This window comes from Salmo salar, chromosome ssa12 (assembly GCF_905237065.1).
Source record: "Salmo salar chromosome ssa12, Ssal_v3.1, whole genome shotgun sequence".
Classification (NCBI taxonomy): Eukaryota; Metazoa; Chordata; class Actinopteri; order Salmoniformes; family Salmonidae; genus Salmo; species Salmo salar.
The window spans coordinates 53,906,746-53,926,336 of record NC_059453.1 but is presented as its reverse complement, the minus strand read 5'-3'; the positions used below and the strand labels follow the sequence as shown (position 1 = coordinate 53,926,336).

Below are 19,591 nucleotides of genomic sequence, written 5' to 3'. Positions count from 1 at the left end.
TAGACAGTGGCAACGATGATGATTATGAACATGGTCGTTTGCCTGCTAATGCCTCCAATGCAGTGAAGAAAACGATATGACAACAATAACGTCTAATGTAACTGGCCCCTCTAACAGTACAACTGGCCCCAGCTTGCCCCCCACCAGTTGAAATGGTCTAGAACAATGAAGAGCAAGACGTGCGGCTCGGTTCTGGGCCAACTGCATTTTAACTGGGTCTTTCTTTGCAGCAATTGGCCAAATGACTGAACAATAATCAGGATCAGATACAACTAGAGCTTGCAGAACATGCTATGTGGGGTGTGGTGTCAAAAAAGCAGAGCATCTCTTTATTACAGACAGACCTCTCTCCTCATCGAATCTATATGCTTTGCGCAGGATAGTTTACGATCCAAGGTAACACCAAGTAATTTGGTTTAGTTTTTACGTTTAGCAGACGCTCTTATCCAGAGCTGTAAGTCGCTCTGGATGAGAGTGCATACATTTTCATACTTTTTTTTCTTTCATACTGGTTCCCCATTGGAATTGAACTCACAACCCTAACTGAGCTACACAGGACTTGTCTCCTCAACTTCTTCAACAGCCACACCATTCATTACCAGATTCAGCTGAGGTCTGAAAATAATCAATCTTTAAAATGTTTTATGTGAGTAGACCGCTGATTGGCCAGCTCACATCATCCTCTAATGAGGTAATATATACAAGTTTGAGGTGGGGCTTTTGAAGTGTTCCCACTCCAATTTATGCTTTGGCCACAAATATGAGTATAGGATGAGTCAACAGCATTATTTGGGTATGAGTTAACAGAATGTTAACTTTTAAAAGTGAGATTTTCACTGGACAGTTACTTTAATGTAGGATTAAGTATGGATGGAACAGTGGCACACAGTTCACCTGTGACCTACACTCATAAAACCAATGATCATATGTTGATATGATGTAGGTGAATGTCAAAGGGTGACAAATAGGCCACTTTTCGAAAGCTATGAATATTAGACTATATTTACAGGAATCTTATGGGTTACTTAACATAGAAGGGTATGAGGGGTGGAGGTGATAGTTGAAAGTGACCTAAATAATTCTGCCATGCCTCTTTGAATAATACTAAGGGTCAGGGCAGGCTATCATCATCACTAAGCCTGTCATCAATCATTATTATTATCATCATGAACAACATAATCATCATCATCACCACGATCAAGCCTGAAACTGATCCTAGCAGCCCACACGACCATGCCCGCGGTAAGAGGCCCGGGGTAATTTGGAGCTCTGCGGGGAGGGGCACTTCACTTCCCGTAATTCGAATGGATACCAACCGTCAACATCATCAGACTCGAGCGAGGGGAGCAGATCCGACTTGAATTTAACCGATTGACGCCATAACAGAGGTGAGCCTGAGAGCAACATTTCATTTGACAATGACCATGGAGACGTTGTAGATGTGGAATAACAACTTATCTCATGAACCTTGTAAAGGTAGTAGTTGTTTGGGGGGTGGGGTAAAAAGCGATTTCTCGCTTGGCAAATGTTTACGCTTTTCTGAACAAAGCAACCAGTAAAAACGAGCCTACTAGTGTCTCGCTCAGCTACTTTAATATAACAATATGAGATCGTAACCTTTTATTAAAGAGTTCAGATTTAGATAGGCTACCTAATAGAATTTGGTAGATGTGGGGATTTACTTTAGGAAGTTGAGAACGTAAATCCGCACGGGTAAAACAAAGGCTCCTCTCTCTAGCCTTGGTAGCTATTTTGAGTAGGCTAGTTTACACAAAAAAAAGTCCTACCAACCATACCATTAATGCAGAACGGTCAAACATTTCGCATACCCGAGTGTGTTCCGTTTTATTGTAGTAGGCTATTAAAAGTGTAACCCCAGCATTTGATTACAGTACTGTAGCTAGGTACTGTAGTTTAGTTTTTTCTTTAAAGGTCGATTGTAGCCTACAATTACCTCTAATTGTATCTAGATGCCAACACCTTATTCTCATTGCATCGGCTTTAGACTATTTCCTGGCCTTTATATACTTTTATATAAAGGCGGCTATTTGGCCACCCTTTCTCACGGTAAAGATGGCAATTCTTTGGCCAAACTAAATGTAGTTTAAAAAATAAATACATTTCATACTTTATATTCAAATTTTATGAGTCTGAAGCTAACCTAGGCTAGTCTTCTGTCACACCTGAAGACAACTTGCTGTTTACGGTAGTTCACAATGTGTTAATAGTATAAGCAGTGCAGACCGTCAGTTCAGACCACTGATAAGAGTTAATTAAACAACTGTTTCTTTTTATACTTTTTTTCCTTTATCGCTTTTGGAGCCTGGGAGGTGTGAATGGCCTCTGTCTGTGTCGCTGCCTCCTTTCTCATTTCACGGAATTCGGTCTTCTCCACAACTGAGGAAAAAACATTTTTCTATCGGATATTCAGTGCATATTCGGTTTTCTCTCGCCAATAGCTATTGAACCAAGCATTCACACCTTTATTTGTGTAAAAAGAAAAATACAAAACATATTTCGGATTTGTATCATCAATAGCTCTTAAACAAATAAACAAAGCTTATCATGACTGAACATGAAGTTTGAAGTCCTAAATATTATTTTGTACAAAAAAAATTATGGATTGTTCTTCATCCACCCAGATTCAGAATATACAATTGTCAAAGTCATGGCATGTTTGGTTCTATAGTCATTGACGAGAGAAAAACCTAATATCCACACAATATCCTAAATAAACACATTTTTACCTTGGTTGCTCCACATTCTCTGGGATACTGTTCTTCTGCTGTGCCTAAACAGGGCTAATTGAATGTCCTCGGTCTAGCATTACAGACCACAAATCATGAGTCTAATTTCAGGAGAAAAGCTATTGCCAGAGGAGTCTGTTTCATATAGTCTCTCTCTCTCCTCGTACAACTCAAGCTTTCATATCTTTTTTTGAGTGTCAGCTGATGGAAAGTATAAATCCCTAGTAGAGACTGTCTCATTGTCTCTGCCATGGCTGTCCAGAGCCTCTGGTGTTAACTTGAGGGGCTGTGTGTGGACTTGTGGCAGACAGACACCAGAGTGGAGAGGGCATGTGTGATTCATGCCGATTCAAAGCTGTGTTTGAAGTGAGAGACTGCAATTGTATACACACACACACACACACACACACACACTCTCTTGCACAAACATGCAGCCCACTCCGCCTTGCAATTCATTGTCTTACATTTACATTTAAGTCATTTAGCAGACGCTCTTATCCAGAGCGACTTACAAAATGGTGCATTCACCTTATGATATCCAGTGGAACAACCACTTTACAATAGTGCATCTAAATCTTTTAAGGGGGGGGGGTTAGAAGGATTACTTTATCCTATCCTAGGTATTCCTTAAAGAGGTGGGGTTTCAGGTGTCTCCGGAAGGTGGTGATTGACTCCGCTGTCCTGGCGTCGTGAGGGAGCTTTTTCCACCATTGGGGTGCCAGAGCAGCGAACAGTTTTGACTGGGCTGAGCGGGAACTGTGCTTCAACAGAGCCCATAGAATAGGGGACATCTGTAGATGGTAGGGCATAGGATACTTTACACTGTGTGCTCCAATTTGTGTGTGTGTGTGTGTGTGTGTGTGTGTGTGTGTGTGTGTGTGTGGTAGGTAACCATGGCGACGAGGGGTCATTCCTCTTGCTCCTCAATGAGTAACCACACCAAGGAGAGAGTGACCATGGCTAAGGTGACCCTGGAGAACTTCTACAGTAACCTGATATCCCAGCATGAGGAGAGAGAGATGAGGTGCGTGCTATGGCATTGACACACACACACGCACCGTGCTCTCACATGCTGGAACTAGGAAGATCAGTGACATTGAAAGGGTTCTGAAAAGCAAAGGTTGTTCCTCAAAACATGTCAGAAGCTGAGAAGGCAGCACAGTGCCACAAACAAGAGGAAGAGAGAGTAGAGGTGTTACACATCAATGACCTCAACTCGACCTCTCTCTCTCTGTTTAGAGCCCCACCCTGCCTGGGGGAGAAATGGGTGTAACCGCACCCTGCCGATGCGTGTAGGCAATACAATAAATGCAGTAGTAAAATAAGTCTGAATGATGTTTCAGTGTGTCTGTGAAATATGCTTTTCCCATGACTAGTGCTTTTCACAATGCATCTGGAAGTACTTTTAGTTTGATAAGATCTTGATTTACCCACTGTTGACCATCAGCAGTCCTACCAGGGTCCTGGGAAATTCATATTCAGTTGTTGAATTAAAATGCAATCCAATTCAATCAAAACCTGAATCCAGAAATGCCAGCGACAAGGTTAAATTAAATCATTGTATACCTTTAAAACCTCTACAGGATCTGTGTCCCCCCCATGGGACGGTTGAGCTAATGTAGGCTAATGTGATTAGCATGAGGTTGTAAGTAACAATAACATTTCCCAGGACATAGACATATCTGATATAGGCAGAAAGCTTACATTCCTGTTAATCTAACTGCACTGTCCAATTTACAGTAGCTATTACCGTGAAAGAATACCATGCTATTGTTTGAGGAGAGTACACAGTCATGAACTTGAAAATGTATTAAATAACCAATTAGGCACATTTGTGCAGTCTTGATACAACATTTTGAACAGAAATACAATGATTCATTGAATCAGTCTAAAACTTTGCACATACACTGCTGCCATCTAGTGGCCAACATCTGAATTGCGGTTAACCTGGAATAGTACATTATGGCCTTTCACTTCAAAGATGATGAAAAAACAAACGTTTTTTTCTTTGTATTAACTTTTACCACATCTAATGTGTTATATTCTCCTACATTAATTTCACATTTCCACAAACTTCAAAGTGTTTCCTTTCAAATGGTATGAAGAATATGCATATCCTTTCTTCAGGTCCTGAGCTACAGGCAGTTAAATTTGGGTATATAATTTTAGGCGAAAAATTTGAAAAAGGGTCCGATTTAACAAGGAACTCTGCTCTGCTAAAGTGCCAGTAATCCATCAGTTTTAACAATTTTGAACACCCACTGTTTAGCTTTGTATATGTGGGGCAGAAGTCTTTTGTCAGTGCTGTGTATTATGTTGAGCTCTGTTTAGTCGAGAGAGAGAGTGTTTGAAAAGTCATACGGTTTATACAGTTAATACAGTTTGTCCAGGGGCTGCAGTTGTATCTCATATTTATGACTTTTCAGAAGCCATTAGAGGCGTCTGAAAAATAAAGTTATGCACAAAGCAAGCACCCAGTCACAGCTCATCCTACCCACCAACGAGCCATGCCAAAAGAGGAAGTCCACACAAAGAATATTGTTCATGGTGTCACAGACCTGCTTAGAAAGGAGAATATACAAGAATTATGGGGGCTGGTTTGGCTAAACTCCCTCATTTTTTTCAAGAAATAGTTTATGGTTTGTTTGTCTTTGAGAACATATGAATTGGTCATTCCCTTTCTGTCACCATTCCTCCATTACTGCCCCAAATAAATTAAAGAACAGGTAGTGTAGTGCTCAGTATGGAGCTGCAGGCTAGGAGGTGACTTCCTGAATCAACATATTTGACCCTAACCTTTGATTCTTGACCCCCGACCCCTGTCTTGTTGCTAGGCAACAGAAGCTGGAGAGGGTGATGGATGAGGAGGGACTGCCTGATGAGGAGGTGAGTGTAGTAACACACACACACACACACACACACACACAAACACTTACACACACCCTGTGTTGCAGAAGTGTATGCGGCGCTCCCAGCACGCACGTAAGGAGACAGAGTTCCTGAGGCTGAAGAGAACCAGGCTGGGATTGGAAGACTTTGAGTCCCTCAAGGTGATTGGTCGAGGAGCCTTTGGAGAGGTAAGCCTACATAGAGCTATTGCAGTCCTAATTAGGTTATTACTATGTGATTAGTTATCATTTCACAATATAATAGCTTTGCGAGGTAAAAAGTGGGTTTGTCAATAAAGTGTAGCTGAGTTATGTTTGTTATCATGCTCTGGAGTGGATCCTACCATTTTCTCTACTCCCTACTGTAAGTTATCTATCACTCAGCAGCAATAGAGGAGAGTGGGGTAAGTTGTGTAATTTTTTACGTTCCGCATCACTGATATCTGCATTTATTTCAGTATGTTGTGTATCCCTGGAAATAATAAGAATTCATGTAAACGTTACAGTTTTGATAACATAGCTTGTCCAAAAAAAGTGGTCTCTTGGCACAATTTAACCCGGGTATGGGTTAATCACGATCACTTTTTGTCTTTTAATCGTTTTAAGCATATTTTAACACCCTCTTAACACCTAACAAACACTTTGAACATAGGCTAGCTCCTGTTGTTACCTCATATCCTTGGGGTCCCGAGTCGCACAGCGGTCTAAGGCACTGCATCTCAGCGCAAGAGGCATCACTACAGTCCCTGATTCAATTCCAGGCTGTATCACATCTGGCCATGATTGGGAGTCCCATAGGGCGGCGCACAATTGGTCCGGGTTTGGCCGGGGTAGGCCGCCATTGTAAATAAGAATTTGTTCTTAACTGACTTGCCTTTATCGCTGGGAAATTAAAAATAAAAAAATTATGCCTTGCATTACTCCTGGGAAGAAAACACTTACATTTGCTCAACTTGACATTGGCTCAACGATTGGTTCCCTTTATCCCATGGCCATTGGAACAACTTAACATTTTGACTATATTAGCCCACAAAGCTACAAGGATGCACTTTCATGATAGGTTTAGGACCTCCTATTGCAGCGTACAAAATGATGACCTCTTCCTAAATATTTGGTCAAATTATACATTTTGTATAATTATCCCACAAACAAGGGTGGCTGAATTTACCCCAATCTCACCTACAGTCCTGTGTTTTTCAGTCTGAACTGCCTAATCCACTGGTTTCAGAAAATAATTTGATGATGTAAATCGCCTCCCATTTGCCATGACCTCATGAACTCATGTTGGCTCACCTTTACCCTCTGACCAACAGGTGCGTCTTGTTCAGAAGAAGGACACAGGTCATGTCTATGCCATGAAGATCCTGCGCAAGGCTGACATGCTGGAGAAGGAACAGGTGTGTGTTTCTCTTTCTCTCTTTCTCTCTCTCAATCTCTCTCTCTCTCTGGGCTCTATTTTAACAAACCTAACACAATGGTAAATCATAGCGCTGACGGTAGCGCTATAGGTTCGGAGCGTCAGAAATATTTTAGTTGTTTGACAACTGGAATTATGGGTGCAGTAGCTGGCGGTGGCACGAAAAGCCTGGGTTTGATTAATAAACAAGTTGAAGGTGTGTCCAGGCTTGACCCCACATTGGTCCATCAGAATGTGCTCCATGGCTAAATATGGGTTTCTTCAAGTTGTGTACGGTCTTTTATGTATTGCGTTGTCATCAACTCCAATTCAAAAGTGAGTCTATTATAGCTTAGTTTGTTAAAAAGCCTCCAGAAACGGCATAAGAAAAAAAGTATGTAGGCCTATCCCATCTTTGCTAAATATGTTGAACATGTTTGCAGTCCACATTGTAAGAAGCCTTATTGCATGGCTTCAATATGGAAATGCATAGCATTCACATTGATATAGGGGCTAGGCCTACTGTAAATTGCATTATGTCTGCCTTGTCTGAGCCATGGACCTGCCAAATGTTGTCAATAAGCAAGATTAAATTCCGAAAGCGAGTGAATCATTCTAATCAAATTCTTATCAAAAGGAAACAACTTGTTTTAAATAGGCTATGTGTAAATACTGTTACAGGCACCATAATTGCTCTCTGTGGGCACATAATATTAAGGTAGACATTGTTTAAAACAAGTTGTTGCTTTTACGCACATCCAAAATAATAACATAAGCAGGCAAAAAAAAGTGTGTTTTTCTGCTCCCAAACTTGATCTTTTAATAATACTTTGGCGATTTTAAGATTTATTTCAAAGCAGTCTCACGAGCCAAACCCTTTATTGATAGGCTGCTATTTGGCCAATGTAGTGGGCAGAACAACAACAAAAAAAAAACCTTCATTGAGTGGAGGTGGGGGGGCATGCTTGGTTTTTAATAAAATGAAATGGAAAAACAAGCAATCTGTTTTTAAAAACAACAACAATATTTCTAAATAGGATGGGGTCAGAAGCGTGATATCATAAATCGCATCTCACGTCAATGTCTTAACATGACGGTTTGCACGTCTATTTAAAATACTAGGGTCCTGTCAATTGTTTCGTTGCCTACTGAGAGTGACTCCGAAATGTTTCAAGTCACTCTCAGTATACCATTTAAACCCCTTCATTCATAGGCTACTTAGCTAATGCATGGCCAGGATAAAAAAAATATGCACCTATGCGAAGCTGCTAAACCAGGCTATGCTTGGTTTTTAATCAAATTAAACGAAATGGCAGGGGAACAAATCGTTTTTTAATGTTTCTAAATACGAGATTCAAAGGCCCAAAAGACACATCTCTCTTTCCGTTGGCACTGTGAGCTTTCGCTGGATAGGCAGCGCTTCCGCACTCAAATTCCATGCCATTATCAACTGTGTTACCGTTAAGACCTGCTTTTGGTGGATCTTAACTTCCCTTTAGCACTGCATGAAATTGTCACTATGCGCTTGATTTTAAGGACATACCTCAAATATTGCCACGCCTCCTCCCACCTCAGTGCAAGCGAGCTCATGTAAATTGCTGAACCTGGTGTAATTCCAGTGCGCCAGTATTTACAATGACGAAATTGCTAACTATTGTGTGTTCAACACTTGAGCCTCCTTAGCGCCTGCTGATAATAGAGCCCTGTGTCCTTTTTATTCGCTCAGCTCAGACATGTACTGTATCTAAGGAAATGTACTGTATCTAAGGAAATGTACTGTATCTAAGGCCACAGGATTACTTAACATTCCTCCTTAAGCCTTGTGTCGTGTTGAAACATATTCCTTATTTTCCCAACGCATTATGGATATTTAACTTTGTTTATGTAGCAACAGCCATGGCTATTTCTGAATGTAGCCCCTCTCCTCCACTGCCCTCTCCAAATCGGTGAATATCAAAGGTCTTGGTGCTAGAGGATGGGACTGAACCTGTAGGCTTATTGATGTATACATTCTATGTGTTGTGTTTCGATGTTAGGTGGGTTAGCATTAGTGTAGAGAAAATGTGTGTGTGTGTGTGTGTTCATTCTTTGTTATCTATGTGTTGTATTTCTATGTTAGGTGTGGGTTAGCATTAGTGTAGAGAGATTGGGTGTGTGTGTTCCTTCTATGGGTTGTGTTTCGATGTTGGGTGGGTTGGTGTTAGTGTAGAGAGAATGTGTGTGTTCATTTTATGTGATCTATGTGTTGTGTTTCTATGTTAGGTGGGCCATATCCGGGCTGAGAGGGACATCCTGGTGCAGGCAGACAGTCTGTGGGTGGTCAAAATGTTCTACAGCTTCCAGGACAAGATGAACCTCTACCTACTCATGGAGTTCCTACCTGGAGGTGTGTGTGTGTGCAAGTGTGCACGTGCATGTTTGCAATTGTGTGTGTGTGTGTGTGTGTGTGTGATGCTGATGCTCTTTGTGGCACTCCCTGCAGGTGACATGATGACGTTGCTGATGAAGAAGGATACTCTGTCAGAGGAGGAGACTCAGTTCTATGTGGCTGAGACGGTCCTGGCCATAGACTCGATACACCAGATGGGCTTCATACACAGAGACATCAAACCTGACAATGTACTGCTGGACTCTAAGGTACATATACACAGAACATGCTATATAATACATACATGCATGCAAGCAAACACACACACACACTCTGTAACGTACGTGCTTGGAGTCAGGAAGCAGGTGCAGAAGGTACGTTTAATGAGAAGGCAGATAAACAAAACAGGAGAAGCGTACTGAACAAGAACAAAACCAATACTGCCTAATGACTGAGGCTACTGAGGGCTAAATAAAGGGAGAGTATTCAAGGTGATGATGAGGTCCAGGTGTGCGTAATCATGGGGAGCAGGTGTGCACAATGGTGGTGCCAGGACCTGTGGTTAGTAGACCGTCGAGCGCTGGAGAGCAGCAGCTGGAGTAGGCGTGACACTCGGTTTGGCTCGGGGTCCACGGGGCCAGGGCTGGTTGATATCCCAGGACGCCCTTGGAGGGTAGTCAGCCCGGTGGAGGAGTGACGAAGTGAGTTCTGTGCGTACTCCGCCCAGGGAAGTAACCGGGCCTACTCCCCCTGCCGGTCCTAAGGAACCTCCCCAGCTCCTGGTTAGTCCTCTCCACCTGCACGTTGGACTGAGGAAAGTACCTGGATGTGAGGCTGGACGTGGCACCCAGCTTCTCCATGAAGGCTCTCCATACTTGCGATGTGAATTTGGGGCCACGGTTGGAGACGATGTCCACCCGGAAGGCCATAGGGCCAGAACATCTGCTGGAACAGTGCCAGACCTGGAGAGCGGCAGGGAGACCAAAGAGAGGGATAAAATGGCAGGATTTAGAGAATCTACAACAACCATAATGGTGGTGAAACCATCAGATGGAGGGAGATCAGTGACGATGTCTATGGACAGATGGGTCTAAGGCCGCTGAGGCACAGGAAGGGGAAGGAGTTTCCCTGCTGGAGCGTGCCAGGGAGATTTAGTTTGGGCACATACGGAGCAGGAGTTGACAGAGTGGGCGACGTCATGCGCCACGGTGGACCACCAGTACTTAGCGGAGATGGATTGAATGGTGCAGGTGATACCTGGGTGTCCAGCGGCGAGGGATGTGTGCACACAGATCAACAGCCTATCTCTTACCCCCGTGGGAACGTAGATGCGCTCAGTGGGGCAGGTAACAGGTGCGGGTTCCCTCTCCAGAGCCTGGCGGACGTGGAACCACAGGGTAAGGGAAAGGCGGTGATTCTCATCCTTCAACCAGGATATGGTGGGGTTATGACGTTGGATCCACGGCAGGCCGAGGATGACTTTGTGTACGGGTGTAGTGATGATGAGGAAGGCTTTCTTGGTGCATGGCTCCCACGGTGAGGTTGAGTGGTGCTGTGATGTGCGTGATAGTGCCGAATCCCAATGGTCGGCTTGGACCAGAAAAGGAGAGGAGAGCGGGTATGAGGTGATGGTAAGGGAGGAGGCGAGGGCCTGGTCGATGAAATTCCCCGCGGCGCCGGAGTCCACTGGAGTTGTAGAGACAACACCTGAGGGACAGCCAGCCAGTGAAATGGAAACCAGGAAGGGTTTGGCGGAAAACGCTGATGATGGAATACTCACGCCTACCCTGGGAGACGGATGATCACGGGACCACCCCTCTGCTCTAGTGGACCCCGGGTTGGGCCGCACCGGACACCACTGAAGCTGGTACACCTCCTGGCCGCAATAGGAACACGACGTCGCTCTGCCAAGGACAGGTGTTTGGCCCATACCTCCATGGGTTCAGGCACTGCCTCAGAACGGCCAAAGGAGAAGGGCGAGGGGTGAGGGAGGTTCCGGCGCTCCCGAAGAAGGTTGCTGTAGTAACCTGGTATATTTATGTTAAGTATTATGTTTACCAATAGATGGCAGTATTGACTCAATACGGGATTTTCTTTCAGTTATCCGTAGCCGTTTAATGTCTGCCATATAACCGTGCTCGGAAAAGCCTCAGGAAGCTTCCGCCAGGTGCATTCCGGTAATGTTATTCTAAGTAACAATTAAATAATAAAACGTACTTATGTGTCCGGTGTCATTAATCTAAGAAGCATCCTAAGATACTACAGTTGTCCAGACAGATGGCCAGCGCGATGACTGCGTCCAAAGAAAGGTTGTCGTCCCGGCACGCAAGCTCCGTCTGAACCGCCTCGCGCTGTCCTCTACGGAATAGGGTGCAGAGCACCGGTTCATTCCATCCGCCGGAGGCTGCCACGGTCCGGAAGGTGAGGGCGTACTCAGCAATGGTCTGGGTGTCCTGCCGGTGGATGGTCGAAGACCGCCCTTAACAGAGCCATGAACCTCTCATATGAACCCATGAATACAAACAGGTTGAAATCTGGTTGAAATTACGTAATTACTTTTTTTGCTTTTTTACGACCAAATCTCAAAAAAAAATTAATGTAAAAGTCATGTTATAGTAGGGTCCAGACACTTTTTAGCGATTTCACTTGTTTTTGAGAAACTTACTGCAACCAGTGATTCACTTTCTCGTCCTCGTTGTGCTGTACGGAAGGCTCTGAAAAATATGAACAAATTCTCCAAAAACACCCAAATACGTCCTTTTAGAAACTGAAAAGCTCTCAGTATAGTGATGCAGGTCTTTAGATGTTGTACACAAAATGGTGTTATTCAGAACTTTATCTGGAATGTTATATTTCAATTAGTTGCAACTCGAGTGATACCGCTCCGTCCATTCTAGCAGCAAGCTACAAGGAGAATGGAACAGCTGGATAAAGGAAACGGCTTGAGTCGCACAAAATGCAATGTAACGTTGCAGATAAAGTTCAGAATGACAATTTTATGTGTACAACATCTAATGAACTGCACCACTATACGTTTATGTTTCTAAATCAACGTATTTGGTTGTTTTTGGAGTACTTGTTCATGTGTTTTCAGAGCCCCCCGTACTGCACAACGAGGATGAGGAAGTGAATCGCTGGTTGGGGTAAGTTTCTCAAAAACAAGTGATATCTAAAAAAAAAAAATAAGTGCTCTGGACCCTTCTATAACATCCCATTTACATTTATCTTTTTTGATTCGGTTCTAAAAAAGCAATCAACCAGATTTCAAACAGGTTGAAATCGATTTGAAATGACATCAACACACACACAGGAGGATTACATTAGCATGCGGTGATCTTCCTGAGTATCGAGTCTGAAATTATAAATCCACAACACAGTTTCAAAGTCACCACAGGAAGTGTGATTTCAGAAACACTGTTGTGTTGTCATGCATTATTACTGAAACATCCCCAGGAAGCTGTGTAACACAAATAACCGTGTGTGTGTGTGTGTGTGTGTTCAGGGCCATGTGAAGCTATCAGACTTCGGCTTGTGTACAGGGTTGAAGAAGGCCCATCGGACAGAGTTCTACAGGAACCTCAACCACAGCGTTTCCAACGACTTCAGTGAGTACAACAATAAAGCTATACTCAATGAATGTATGTAGATACAATTAGAAACCTAATACAACTACATATTTGTCATGAATCTTCCTCCTGGGTGCGTAGCTGTAACTGAGTTGTGCCTAAGACCAATGATTTATTCTCCACAGCATCTCAGTACATGAACTCCAAGAGGAAAGCAGAGACCTGGAAGAGGAACAGACGACAGCTGGTGAGTGTCATGGAGCTTTGGCTACCTTTAGTCGCTACTCCACTGGAGGATCGGTCTTAAGCCCAAACTTCCTCATAAACACAGCAAAGATGACTGTAGCTGTTAATAAGGGTTTAAAACGGTCTACCGATGGCCTCTGCTTTTGAAATATGTTGGTTATCTGTGTTCATTCACTCATAGGAAAGGAAGTGTTCTCTCCTGTAAAGAGTAGAGCATCTCCAAAACCACATTTTCTCTTCATGCGAGAGAGCCTGTCGTTCTGTATAGACCAGATTTTTCTAGATGAAATGAAGAAGGCCAGCGTAGTAGCAGAGATACAGTACACATCTGGTGTGCAGATGGTTGGATTTCTGTCCCTTTTTATGGGCTGATATTTACAGCACGGTTACAGTTACGTCAGCTTGGTTTCCACAGCGAATGTACTGTGTGGCATGGTAAGAGAAAAGGGCTAGGGTTGACTGCATTTTAATTCGGTTCATTCGGAACATTACTTGAAATGTTTATTCATTTCAGGGGCTAGAAGTTGTTTTACTGATTGGGCTGTGTCTAAAGCAGGGCGTAGCTCTTACCCTCTCAACTCTCCTCTCCCTCTCGCCTTTCCTCTCTCTCCTTTCCGATCTCCCTCTCTCAGGCTTTCTCCACTGTGGGAACTCCAGACTACATCGCCCCGGAAGTGTTCATGCAGACCGGATACAACAAGCTCTGTGATTGGTGGAGCCTGGGGGTCATCATGTACGAGATGCTGATTGGTAGGAGTGACCGGTTGATTGGAAACACAAAGGCACTAACTTGAAAGAAGCAAGAAGTAAGTTAGGATTGAATTAGGATTGCAGTCTAAGTTTATTTGTCTCTCTCCAGGCTACCCCCCGTTCTGTTCAGAGACACCCCAGGAGACATATAAGAAGGTGATGAATTGGAAGGAGACTCTGGTGTTCCCTCCGGAAGTCCCCATCTCAGAGAGGGCCAAGGAACTCATCCTCAGGTGAGCACCAGTACGCTCTTAGAAAATAGGGTTCCAAAATGGTTCTTTGCAGAGGGATGGAGTTCTACCAATAATCATTTTCATTTGAAGAACCCTTTTTGGAAGATGAGGGTTCTTTGTAAGGCAAAGGGTTCAAACTAGAATCTTTCTCATCCTAAGAACAGTTTTTGGAAGGAAGGGTTCTTTGGATGGGAATAAGGATTCTTTGAAAGACAAGGGTTCTACATAGAACCCTTGTGAATCTAAATAAGCTTTTTTATTGTATTTTATTTTAAATAGTGCCTGAGCATTCCTGTTTATCTCAGTGTTTAAAGTTGAACCCTCTTGAGCTTAAACGGATAGGTGTAAGAATGTTTTAAACTGTACCTACACTACCGTTCAAATGTTTGGATCCACTTAGAAATGTCCTTGTTTTCGATGAAAACATACATGAAATGAGTTGCAAAATGAATAGGAAATATAGTCAAGATGTTGACAAGGTTATAAATAGTGATTTTTGATTGAAAGAGTAATTGTGTCCTTCAAACTTTGCTTTCGTCAAAGAATCCTCAATTTGCAGCAATTACAGCCTTGCAGACCTTTGGCATTCTAGTTGTCTATTTGTTGAGGTAATCTGAAGAGATTTCACCCCATGCTTCCCGAAGCACCTCCCACAAGTTGGATTGGCTTGATGGGCACTTCTTACATACCATATGGTCAAGCTGCTCCCACAACAGCTCAATAGGGTTGAGATCCGGTGACTGTGCTGGCCACTCCATAATAGACAGAATACCAGCTGACTGCTTCTTCGATAAATAGTTATTGCGTAGTTTGGAGCTGTGCTTTGGGTCATTTTCCTGTTGTAGGAGGAAATTGGCTCCAATTAAGCACCGTCCACAGGGTACGGCATGGCGTTGCAAAATGGAGTGAAAGCCTTCCTTCTTCAAGATCCCTTTTACCCTGTACAAATCTCCCACTTTACCACCACCAAAGCACCCCCAGACCATCACATTGCCTCCACCATGCTTGACAGATGGCGTCAAGCATTCCTCCAGCATCTTTTCATTTTTTCTGCTTCTCACGAATGTTCTTCTTTGTGATCCGAACACATCAGACTTAGATTTGACTGTCCATAACACTTTTTTCCAGTCTTCCTCTGTCCAGTGTCTGTGTTCTTTTGCCCATCTTAATCTTTTATTTTTATTGGCCAGTCTGAGAGATGGCTTTTTCTTTGCAACACTGCCTATAAGGCCAGCATTCCCAAGTCGCCTCTTCACTGTTGACGTTGAGACTGGTGTTTTGCGGGTACTATTTAATGAAACTGCCAGTTGAGGACTTGTGAAGCGTCTGTTTCTCAAACTAGACACTCTAATGTACTTGTCCTCTTGCTCAGTTGTGCACCAGGGCCTCCCACTCCTCTTTCTATTCTGGTTAGAGCCAGTTTGCTCAGTTCTGTGAAGGGAGTAGTACACAGTATTCCACAAGATCTTCCGTTTCTTGGCAATTTCTCGCATGGAATTGCCTTCATTTCTCAGAACAAGAATAGACTGATGAGATTCAGAAGAAAGTTCTTTGTTTCTGTCCATTTTGAGCCTGTAATTGAACCAACAAATGTTGATGCTCCAGATACTCAACTAGTCTAAAGAAGGCCAGTTTTATTGCTTCTTTAATCAGAGCAACAGTTTTCAGCTGTGCTAACATAATTGCAAAAGGGTTTTCTAATGATCAATTAGCCTTTTAAAATGATAAACTTGGCTTAGCTAACACAACATGCCATTGGAACACAGGAGTGATGGTTGCTGATAATGGGTCTCTATACGCCTATGTAGATATTCCATACAGAATCAGCCGTTTCCAGCTACAATAGTAATTTACAACATTAACAATGTCTACACTGTAGTCATTTACAACATTAACAATGTCTACACAGCAAATTGTCCGGTGTTACCTAGTGTTGATTTTTCAGTGTAACATTTCTAAGGTTGATTCAGGAGTTAAATTAACTCTATATAAAGAGCCAAATTAACACTCAGGGGTTTAAACGAACCCAATTGTTGGTGTTAATAACCAAAGGTAAATGTGTGATTGTGTCATTTGTACTCTGTGTAGAGTAAAACACTCAAAACCACACCCATTGTTAACATATTTCCTAGCATGCTCTATAGCAGGTTGTTGTCTCCTATGGGGACAAACCGAAGGACCCTATATGGCTCTACTTAGCACCTTTTTTTTCTAAGAGTGCACTACATATAGCATGGTCAAAAAGAGAGAGAGGGATGGATAAACAGTCCATAGAGTCCATTGTTCAGTGTGTTATTCTTGATAAGAATGAACGTCAACTAAATGGTTCAAATGTAAAACATGAATGTCATCTCAAGCTAATACTGTATCTCTGGCAGGTACACTTCTATGTCCCTTTATGTGGTTGTTCTCAGGATCAACATTTTGGTATATTCTTAGGTTCTGCTGTGAGGGAGATCATCGGATCGGGGCGACGGGGGTGGAGGAGATCAAGAGAAACCCATTCTTTGAGGGAGTCGATTACGACCACATCAGGTACACAGGGACTTCTTTCCAGGGACAGTTTTATAGGCAAAACAATTTGGGTTTTATATTTTTTTTAATACCTCAGCGGTCCAACAAGTCCAGGTCTTACTACAGTCTTACTGTGTTTGTCGCCCAACCCAGGGAGAGACCTGCAGCGATCCCCGTGGAGATCAAAAGCATAGACGACACGTCGAACTTCGACGAGTTCCCTGAGTCAGACATCCTCTCACCCACAGGTGAGAGAAAGACAAGAGTTTCTGCCGAAACTCTTATCTTCCTGTGTCTTTGAAAGTTTGTGTGTGTGTGGTTGTACAGTATACCTTGTGGCTATCAACTTTAAATCTCTCCCTTTCTCCTTATCTGTTTCCGCTCCCTCTTTCGTCACTCTCCTTTCTCTCCCCCTTTCTCTCTCTCTCCCCAGCTGCAGCAGCACCTACCAAGTCTCCAGCAGCAGCAGCAGCAGCTGAGGCTGACTATAAAAATAAAGACTGGGTCTTCATCAACTACACCTACAAGCGATTCGAGGGCCTGACAGCCAGGGGAGCCATCCCTTCCTACATGAAGGGAAGCAAGAGATGAACTCTGACCCTATAACCTGTGCTGCAATGACCCACTGATCCCCATATCCCCCGCAGCACCCAGATACCTTCACACAACGGTTCAGTTTCATAATACAAATATGTTGTTGTTTTTTTACAAAATTGAACTGTTAAAGCTATTCTATTTCCTGCAGGCCTTCTGAACCAGGATTCTGAGAAATCTGGTTGAACCAACCCTAACCAGTTCATTATACCCTGTGGATACATGGTTGTAACCACTGTTTGGCCTTTTGTGACTTGGGGCCCAGTAACCGGGTTTCCAGGATGTGAAAACCACCATTCTTCTTTCACAGTCAATGCATGTTTGGATAAATTATCTCAGTAACATTTTTACAGTGTGTAACAGTAACTAATCTCAAATATGCTTTCTTGCTGTGTAGGAAGAATGTCAATTTTATCTTCGATACCAGGATAGCAGTTTTGATTGAATAGGGCCCAATGTCTCAGAGCTGAAGCCTGGCTCTAACTTCCGCACCAGCACTGAACTCTGATGTACAGCCTTATAGCTGTCCCCTTGTGCCCCTCCAGAACCTTCTCCCCACTCCTCTCCTCAACCTGTCATACGGTTAATAGGGAAACGTCTCTACTCTTCTCTAGGAAGCTGGCAGGTTCACAAGCAGTCTGTCTCACTACCCCTGTGACGTCATTAGATCCCCGCTTGCCTTGGAGAGAGAAGTTCTAACAATGCTATTTTTAGCCTTCTATTTCTGTGATTTCTGTGATGTCAGAGTGAGTGAGAATGTTCAACAAAGGACGGAAAATTCCATGGTAGTCTAGCTACTCCTCAATAAGGGTTTATTGAGGAAGCACTTCTCCTTCACTGCCTTTGTTGGTTGTCTCAACTTTTAATGTGCCCTGTTATTTCTTTTATCATTTTGTAATGTATAATTTTCAGAAAGGTTCATTCAAATGCTGCGTTGGATTGAAATAGTACTAGTCTTCAGGGATATAACTAATGCTGGTTGTGTGTGTATGTTGAGCTGTCTGAATGACACTACCTTGAGACATCATGTCCATTTTATATGCCTTACCCAAAGAACTCCAAGAGCTTGTTTGAAATTGGAATCCTCCTTTTTTTTGTTTCATGTTAAATTGTTTGTATGCAGGATGGAAAGCTCTAGACTTTTGCTCACCCGACAGTGCTTGATTTCAAAACATTTTTTTTTACAGCTGCTCTTTCTAAAGCTGGTATTTAATGAAAGGCTTCTCATGTTCGTTTTTTTTCCATATAGAATTTTTAACTCACAAAGGAACCACCGTTTTATGCACAATGCTGGGGATTTATGAATTTCATGTACATTTAAAACTTCAGCAAATATGAAATATAGAGCTTGAACTTTCACATATATCTGTGTTAAAGCACTTTCAGCACTGTTAGTGTGTGTATGTACGTATTATGTAAAAAAGGAAAACAAACTTGGCCTCACTTTACACCTTACTTGAGTAACTACAGGATACTTTTTACTAGATGAACTACTGCAGTCAGGTAGTAGTGGGCCTAACACTAACCATTTCTTCTCACTCTTTTTATTTTTCAAGAGACTAAAATGGTATGTGCTATGTAACTACTTGTACTTAAATGTAATTACATAGATTATTCCCACGTAGTAACCCAGTAGTAATACCTGTGTAAAGTGATGCAACATATTTTTTTCCCCCAGATAGACGACTGAATGATGTTGACGGTTAGTTCTCCTCTCGTTCTGATTTTCACTCGAGTGCTTTAAGGTCTTTGTACCCGCTGGAGAAGTAAACTCTGAGCAGCTGCTTAGCATGGTAGACTCTTACTAGTGTAATGCTGTTTGAAAAGGTGCACATGCCAAATAGGCGGTACAATAATTCCCATTTACGTCTGCTTGTGTTTTTTTAAAAGAGCCTATATTTTGTATCAATGCTCACACCAAGCTGTTCCTTTTGAACAAGGAAAAATATTGATATGCAAATGAGTACATGTATAAACCGCAGTCATTTCTCACTGCTGGGTGACACATATACTATGTATAGATCTGTGTGTGTGTGTGTGTGTGTGTGTGTGTATCTTATTGAATCCTTCTGTATGAGGTTTGAATGTTTTCAGCTCAACTATATTTCTCAGCAAAGGAGAACACATGTTCACTATGAGAAGAAAGCTTTAAATGCTGAGAATGATTTCATCTTTCAATAAAACATTTGTACAATTCTGGGGCATACTGTTGTTTCTTTTTTTATGTCTTTGTCAGCATGGCCATCTTTTCTATGAGAGGTCAACCTGAGGTTTTATTTATCAGAACAT

General features: G+C 42.6%; 1 protein-coding gene across 1 annotated transcript; it reads left to right on the top strand.

Annotated features, from left to right (window-relative positions):
- The first annotated feature begins 1,301 nt into the window (after window positions 1-1,301).
- Window positions 1,302-19,498, top strand: stk38b (serine/threonine kinase 38b). The gene is given in 14 exon segments (NM_001173605.1): window positions 1,302-1,388; window positions 3,635-3,771; window positions 5,582-5,633; window positions 5,702-5,824; window positions 6,949-7,032; window positions 9,294-9,417; window positions 9,514-9,668; window positions 12,902-13,004; window positions 13,151-13,212; window positions 13,844-13,961; window positions 14,071-14,194; window positions 16,634-16,729; window positions 16,862-16,956; window positions 17,142-19,498. Coding segments are annotated over 13 exon segments (1,425 nt in total). The 5' UTR covers window positions 1,302-1,388; window positions 3,635-3,640; the 3' UTR covers window positions 17,300-19,498.
- Window positions 19,499-19,591: the final 93 nt, after the last annotated feature.